This window comes from Limanda limanda, chromosome 17 (genome assembly GCF_963576545.1).
Source record: "Limanda limanda chromosome 17, fLimLim1.1, whole genome shotgun sequence".
Taxonomy (NCBI): domain Eukaryota; kingdom Metazoa; phylum Chordata; class Actinopteri; order Pleuronectiformes; family Pleuronectidae; genus Limanda; species Limanda limanda.
Genome location: NC_083652.1, coordinates 16327405 through 16335948, shown reverse-complemented (window position 1 = coordinate 16335948; position 8544 = coordinate 16327405). Strand labels below are relative to the sequence as shown.

General features: G+C 42.0%; 1 protein-coding gene across 1 annotated transcript; it reads left to right on the top strand.

Annotated features, from left to right (window-relative positions):
- Positions 1-1999: 1999 nt before the first annotated feature.
- On the top strand, positions 2000-6829 carry jpt2 (Jupiter microtubule associated homolog 2). The gene is made up of 5 exons (XM_061089535.1): positions 2000-2171; positions 3380-3531; positions 3761-3903; positions 5083-5119; positions 5394-6829. Exons 1-5 carry the CDS (start codon positions 2116-2118, stop codon positions 5627-5629), a joined length of 624 nt encoding a protein of 207 aa, XP_060945518.1. The 5' UTR covers positions 2000-2115; the 3' UTR covers positions 5630-6829.
- Positions 6830-8544: the final 1715 nt, after the last annotated feature.

Genomic DNA, 8544 nt, shown 5'->3' with positions numbered 1-8544 from the left:
GTTTGATCCATTGTTACACACTGATTTGTTTATCTCTGAGTAATCAGGTGGGGGTCAAGGTATTGGTGTGACAGCTACACAAAGCTACACAAAGATAATATAAAGTGCACAAGTGAAGCTTGAACCCTGATTTTCTGAGAGCATCCTTCTTTATCTATTAACTCACAGCCTTTACTAGTTCTGTCATCTCAAAGTTAATTCTCAGACACATTTCACAAAATAGATAAGTGATCTAACAACCTTGAGACCTCGACCCTACTGGTAAAGTTAGTTTATGTTTACATCCGCTCATGTGGGGGTCTTCAACACCTTCAAACTACTGCGAGAGAATCTCCGGGTTGAAACCAACATTCAGCGAATATTCAATAGTGAAGATGTCATTTGATTTTTGATAAGTTTGATCTAAACTCGTACAGCAACACATGTTTCATTGCATGTCCTTAGTGCATGTTACAGCTCCAGTAGCTTGTTGGTTCTCTACCCACAGGGCTGGTCTTTCACTGGATGGTTCACGTAACGATGTAAACTGGGATAACATATTTATACCGACAGCTACCGATACGTTTAATATTGTACGACGTGTATATTAAATGAATGCAGAGTCCTCTCCATCCATACAGACACACGGAGGGAGCTAGCATGGCTGCTGTGGACGGCTAGCTAGCGTTAGCACCGGAGCTGTCAAACGAGCGCATAACGCTACGAAACCTGCTCGGAACGTGACGGTTCTTTACCCGCGGAGCCTCGAACCCTTTGTCCGACTTGTGGCGTGGTCAGACGGCTGTAACTTACCTGAAGCGGAGGCCTGTCGGTGGTTTTCCCAGTCGGTACCCGGCCTAGCATCGCTGGCTCCCGGCGGCCCTGCAGCTCGTCGCCGGTGACAGTTCCTCCGGATCGAATGACCATGCGCCTGGGCACGCCCACCACAACTCGAAAACAAAGCCCCTGATTGGCCAGGGATACACGAGGCGACCTGACTGACAGCCGGCTCGGCCAATCACCGGCGGGTCCGGCCCAGAAGAGAAAACCAATGGCGGTTTTCTTCCTGTGACGTCGTGTGGGTTTACGGATGTTTTATGTTATTGTTTTAATTTACGGATCCGTTAAAAAAATAAAAGTTTTGACTCAGTTCTCACGCTTTTATATCAAAAAGATTACATCACTGCTACGCAGTTAATTTAACACCATAAAGCAAGTCCCGCCCATAAAGAGATTGACATTTTAGAGAGCGAATCAACAGGCGGGACTCAGGGTGAGCGCTTGGTTTGTTAACATGGCGTACGACGAATTCACCCGGATGAGCGGAGTCAGAGTTTAAGTTTCACACAGGGCGACAAAGTGCTGAGTGAAAGTGACCGAGGCTTGAAAAGAAGTAAAACAGAAAACCCAGGGAATGTGCTAGAAATTTAGTTAAATCTAATTTAAATGTCAACGAATTTAGTTTAATCTAAATTAATTTCAAAAACAAATATAGCTTTATCTAAATTAGTTTAATTCAAGGGTAAATACACTTTATTGTGGTTTCCTCTGTTGGACTATTCCATTTAATGTCATCAAGTATTCAACAGGTGTCCACATTTTAAAATATGTATTTTTAAACCCCAAAATCTCATATTCCATGGCTGCGTTCTGAAAGTCCACATAATCTCCTTTCCTAACCACTATTCCTTGACCCTGACCTTTCCTTCCATAAATGGTGGTCCGTTGTTTCCTATGCTAAAGGAGATAAGTTAGGAAGCATTGAGGCTCCTTTCCTTGGCTTTTAAAGAATTGGAACAGCTCTCATTGTGGCGGCTGCTGAACTACTTCCGGGTCACTCCCCCTCAGATATGAAGGCTCATAGAAGGCTCCTAAGCAAATTGGAATGAATCGAACGCGGCCCACTTAGTCACGTAGCTGCAACTTTTCACGTACGGATGCCGTGGTGTCTCGAATCGAGCGCACCCCGCCCCTCACTTATATGGCTGCGTGCGGGAGGGCGGAGACATTCCTCACTACACAGCGCGGCGGCTGCAGGAGGAACTTCGCTGGTCGTGCAGTTGGCAAAGTGACGAAGTTGTTCTCTGGGGGAGAAACTGACGGAAACTTTCCCAAAGCAGAAAGGAAAGAGGAACCATGACTTCGACCAACGTGTTCCAGGGGCTGGAGAGCGGCTCCAAGCCCAGTTCGAGGTGAATACGTGCGGCGGGCGGTACTTGTGGTGCGGGGTGAAGATGTGGCGATTTCCCTGCGTGAAGCTAGTGGCTGAATGTGGGTTAATGTCGCTTGACATGTCTCCGCGGGGTTTGTCAACACAACCCGTGTATCTCAGGACAAGTCTCATAAAGGAACTTTAATCCCCCGAGGGTGCGTTCGCTTCGGGGAGAGTTGTCTGTAGCTGTTAGCTAAACTTGGGTCATGTAGCTTCGAAGCTAACCCACCAGGCGTTGTCTGTCTGTCTGTCTGCGGAAGTGCGGGAGCCTCTTCAGCCTCTGCTCCTCTTTGTGTGTCCGCCACATTGTTCCTGTTGTGGTCAAGTTTGCTCGAAGGCGTCTGGTGCTGGGGTCAGATCCCACAGACACACATAGAGAGACACACACACAGACACACACACGTATGTATGTCGTGGCTGCTAAACCACGTCAGGAAGTTTAGCTTAACACATGGCGCCACTCCCGGCTCTGTAATCAAATAACATGGTGCTTGGCTGAAGCTGCTGTAAGTGATGTCACTCAGTCCTAGTCAGGTTGTTAGCACTTGTCCCTCTTTGTGTGTGTGTGAGTGTATAATAAGATGAAGTAGTATCCTGTGTCACGTTTGACAAGGGTGGTTCACACAACCTCTCCATGACAGGTCACTTTAATATAGTGTGTGTGTATGGAATGAATAAATGAAGAAAAGGCTGTATTTTCTGTTTCTGCCAAGTCACTGTACGAGGCAGGCCTGGATGATGTGGCTAAAAATTCTACCAAGATAAAATAGTCTGGTGAATATTTGCAATGCATATTAGGAATTTGACTCTGCACGGTGTATTTGCACAGATAAGCATACAGTTATTAGCAGACAAGAAATTTGCAGATCAACAGAACTACTATGTGCAAGTAGAGTTTAATAATGATCACAATATGTGTCACATTATTTATTTCTAGTTAAAATACTTGTCTTTGCTACTGAGTGAAGGTTGTAGCCCAATTCAAGAGCAGCTGGAGTGAAGATGTGTTATACTCTCATCCATATGTAATATACATGTGTTGTTAGAGCTCTAACTATACTACAAGTCTTTATCAAAAAACCCTGAGGTAATTATTGATATTGTTTTATTGCCCAGCCCTGGTACATGGTAATGATCTGTGACAGGTTCCTATATACGTTGTCCTTTATTGCTTTGTCTCTCCCATAGGGTTCTGCAGCCTCCTGGAGGTGGCTCTAGTAACCTGTTTGGGGGCTATGAAGACGATGGTGCAGCATCAAGAAGACCGAATAAAATGGCCTCCAAATTGTTTGCTCCACCAGAGGAAACCATGAACGTGACCAGACGCTCCAATCCTCCAGGTCAGACCAGCCTGTCAGGGCTAATGGATATGCTGAGGCAGGGCAATCTTACCATCTGTCAATGTCCAGGGTGTGAAAACAGCTACTGTAATGTGATGATTTCAGTATAAACACTGCCCCTGGCCTGTGTCTTAATGTAATACTGTTGTTAACCTGTTGATTCATGTGTGTCTACTCTACTGACTAAAAATGACCTAATTCAACACTATCTGTGTAATCTTTTGTGTAGGTGGGAAGAGCAGCGGGATATTTGCGGAAGCTGAACCTCGTGCTCAGCCACAGAGACCCAAACCACCGGGGGGGTCCACTAGCATCCTATTCGGGGCTGCAGACAGGGCAACTGTGCAAAGCCCAAACAGAAACAAGCCAGTGGTAGGCCAAGCATCTCCATTTTATTTTCCCCCTCTTTGTTTTAGTTTAGTTAGTTATTTTCTATTTTATTACTCATACTCCTGACGATATCCAAGTCAGCAAGTGAGTTTTTAAAAGAATAGTTCACCCCAAATACAGAACATAATGATTTTCTACCCCTCAGGGTCCAAAGGCCTGCTAGTTATCCAATTAATACTTTACAAGCAACTGTGTCAGGCAGCATTTGACACAGTTGTGTGAATCAAGCAATCTTCCTCACGGTTCAGTAGTGTTTGTGCAACTCGAACATTGCAACAGCCTCAGAAAGGACAAAAATAGATTCCCTCAGAGGTACCGAGTTTCAACACCAGCTAATTAGCTTTTTTGTAAACGTGATGGTATTTTATTCGGCTGTTTGCATAAGACAGAAAAAGACCAGCGTCATTGGGTCTCTTGAAAGGTGCTAACTAAATTCAAGTTGTTATTATTATGTCAAATACTGATGTTTTGTTTGTAGCTAATAAGATAGATGGAATATTTTGGAAAAGGTTTTGCAGCTGCATATAATTGTGCCAGGGTTAATTTGGAAGTGCCTCTCTGCCGAGTAACAGGGGGTTCTCGGCATTATCAACAGTATTTATGATAATCTCCCTGTCATCAAGCTCAAAGTAATGATGGGTGTCTTACCCTGGACTGTTTTAACGTAATTGTTAATTATCGTTTACTGTGCGGAAGTAGAAAATAAGCTTTTCTCATTGTATTGAAATAATAGAGTCTTTACTGGGAAATAATACTTTTCCCTGTGTTGATAAAAACAAAATGTATCTGCATAATTTTGGAGCTGCCAACTCGGTCAATTAACTGGCTGCATGGGTAATGGTTTCCATCTTTTACACAGAATATTGTGTATGCCTTAACTAAAACCTACAGTCAGCATTTTCTTTTTCTTTTATTTAACCAGGTAAAATCTTTTTGGAATTCAAATCTCTTTTTTTTTAAAGTGAGACCTGTCTGAACCCAGTAGCCTGAGTGTGTGAATGAGAGACCAATACTTTCACTGTGATGCATCAGAGAGAAGCCTTGGTCAGGGAAAATGCACCGTTTGCAGAATTTGAGCCGCTGCTTTAGCTAAAAGCCCCCCCCACTGATAACAGAGTAAGACAAGCTGTATAAAATGGCGTTGTTGTCCTTTCCTTACAGGACAATCTATGTGTGGGACCGGAACCTAAAACACCAGGTGAGTTTATTTAAAAGGAAAATGTTGATCTAAATCTGTAAATAGTCATCAACAGGTGAACTATAATTATAAACCTGGTCTGTAGTTTACATAGTGGATTCTCATTGCTTTCATTAAAAAAGAGAAGGAGGTTTATTAAGAATGGGGAAAGGTAGGAGTCCTCACAAGTGTATCTCTACGCTTTCTTTATTTCTTAAATGTTTTCTAAGTTGAACTATATGCTCATATTTAGGTTTTAGTTATTTCTGTAAAAATGCGTCATTCTCTTCTCTAGCACCTGTGGTGAAGGAAGAAGTTGTCCGCCCGTCTCCCGTGGCAGCCAAAGAAGCTCCTGCTCCTGCCCCTGCTCCTGTGCCCGAGCCCAAACCCGCTACTTCCTCCCCTTCTTCCTCACCTCCTGATGACGAGTCTTCACTGAAGAAACATGAGCCTCACCTCGGACCCAGGCCTCGCTCTCACAACAGGGTCCTTAACCCGCCCGGAGGAAAATCTAGCGTGATGTTCTACTGATCAGCTGAGCACAGCACTCCTCCCTGTTTTGTGTCTATTAACTCCTTGTCTGATACCCCGCTAATCTTCTCTCATTCCTTCACGCTTCTACACCCGGTTATTTCACCTGTACGTCTAAACACACCAGGAATTTTGTTTCCATGGTCATGTATGTTCTCCCCAACTTCTTGCACTTTCTTTCCCATTTCTTGCTCCTTGCTCTTTGTTCAAGTTGTATTGTTCTTCACCGAAACCTGCTATCGTACAATCACCAACCAGTGAGCTGTTAGTCACTTGGACTGTATCAATATTGCGGTTCCATTTTTCTGTGTTTGACCATGTGTAAATGAAGTTTGGTTTATGTGTCAATCTTTAAATCACGTATTTTGCATCTCAAGAAAGGTTGAGACAACTGAAGAAGCTTTAAATGACTGTGGATTATAATGTTCTGGTGTGATTACAATCATTGCATAGTGTCATTGCAGGCCCCTCCTCAAATTTCCCAAAATATAAATTCAGACATGATGGGGTGAATGGATCTTTCACCATTTGTAATATGTGAAATGTTTCAGGGAGTGCCACCTTTATATTTGCTGCCAGTTCCAACATAAAACCATGTGTTTGGCAGTTATTCCAAATATTGCATGTTAGAATTTCACAAAGACTTAATACGAAGAAGCCTTAAATTGCATGTGTTAGAATTTCACAATAACTTGATAAGCAGAAGCCTTAAATCATCCAAGTGTTCCTTCTTGCCTGGTTCTGAATTTCAATGTGTCTAGGGGGACAAACCGTGTTCAGGGAGAGATGCCAAAAAATAATTGACCCCAAAACAAAGACGAATGCAATTGTCTCCTCCTAAAAGCTTTGGCTTCCTTAAAGAAATTCCATCTAGATTTCAATGCGAATGTATTGTGTGCAGGTACTTTCTGCTTTGTCCTCATTGCTTGCGTCATCTGAGAACATGCCTTTTCTTTGCTTGGGGTAGGCCTCTGTTTATGTTTTAAATTAAAACGGCTGAAGACTGAACTCTGGACAAGCTCGTGGCCTACCTGAGTCTGGGTGGGCTCATTGATAATCAACTTTACAATCACTTCACAATGCACATTAATGCTATTCTGGTGCCAGCCTGTCCCCAGTGTGTCCATGTGCCTGGCAGGCAATGAGCGCAGCGGAAGAAAGATAACCTGTGTATTGCAATAAAATGTTGTTTTGCATTAAGATTGTGTTTATGCTGTTTATTTTCCTAAGATTTGATATGCAACAATAACTGAAACTTTAAATGGAGGAAATACTAACATATGAACATGCTACATACCTTGTTAAATGTTTGTGTGGGTCAGTGTAGATGTGACACGCTAACTATGTCTTGTGAGCTCCAGTTTAGAGTTATTTCTTGAATCACTGACACTGATGCTTTTGTTCTTATTTGCCCTGTGGTAGTTCTCTGTGTGAGACCTTTGCTCTAGAAATGGCCACTTCATGCTTTGGAGGAAATTGTAGTTTAAGCTTTGCAACTACACAATGGAATCTATGGCAGTATTTCATTTCCTTCTTTAGGCAAAAACATTTCTGAGTATATACAGATATTGTCATGGAAGAGGTATCGGGGAGTGCATTAAAGATATAGTACTTGCCATAGAGAGGAGGTAGGAGTGGTTGTGTGCAGTCTGTAAGCATGCATGGAAAATCAATTTATTACATCTACACAATGTCAGTCATACAATTAAAGTTAGATCCTAGAAGAATGGGGTCTGGTCAGCATATGCAAGGTGCATTTTTAAATTGCAATACTACAGCACACAGTTAATCTGACTGATTAGGCCGAACTCTGTTTAAATTGCAGGTTGGTTATGCTGTGAGATTGCAGCATTTATCTGACTCATTGTAAAAGCTTAATATACAACTCATACAACAGGCAGGGGAATCTCACAGGAGCTGAGCAAGTTTAGTATGAAGATACTTCTACTTGACAGCTATGAGGTCTACTTGAAAGTAGAAGTATCCCTGCAGAGTGGCAATCAAGCCTATACCTTCCCTACAGGGCATTAATCACATCAGGCAAAAACAATGAAACCGGTTGAGGATGTTGTGAAATGTAACACAAGACCGTCATCTAAAGCAAATCCTTTCTTTTTAGCCAACTCTGTCCATCTCTTTTGCAGGAAAAAAAGTGCATATGCTGCTAGAATCTGAACGAATGCTCCCGTCGAAAGCTGAATTCCTCATCTAGATGAGAATATTTCATGCTCCTGTTATTTGAAGGTATGAGACCTTTTTCCCGAGTCCTGTTTTAACGTGAACGCAGTCATCCAAAATTCTGGAATCTGCTTCTTTTCATGCACTTTTAAATATAGAGCTGCTATTACACCATTGTTTATTTTCATTGAATAGTAAATCAGTTGTTTAACAGCCTTATCAACATACTGTGAACGTCAGGATTTTAAGACAGTGACTTGCAATGTTTAATATTAGATGATCTCTTTATATATACGTATATATTTTAAACTGAGATGTTTTTATTCTGTCAGGTGGGAGGTAGATTGAAATATATCACTATACTCTCCTTAAGAACAATCCTTATTCCAATTTTAAAAGAATCCATCAGTAAGATTTCATGAGATCTTGTCAATCTGACATTGTTTATCTCCACAGTTCAGCTTTTTATATCGGTTTCGTAGAGTGCATTGTCATTATTACTGAAGTGCTGCTGCAGACTTAGGTCAAAGGGCTGTTAAAGGAATAACTACCATTTCCGTTTTAGGCTTTCAAAATAAGATAAATAAAAAACAGCTCTCTAGCTACCACTGATACTGACCCCATGCCCTCGTAATAATTTATAGATAATTATATCATTAGAGAGATTAAGGTGTGTATATATGAAGTATGTAGTTTTGTGTTTCTGTTTTGAGTCCAGTGTTTATTACCTGGACAGG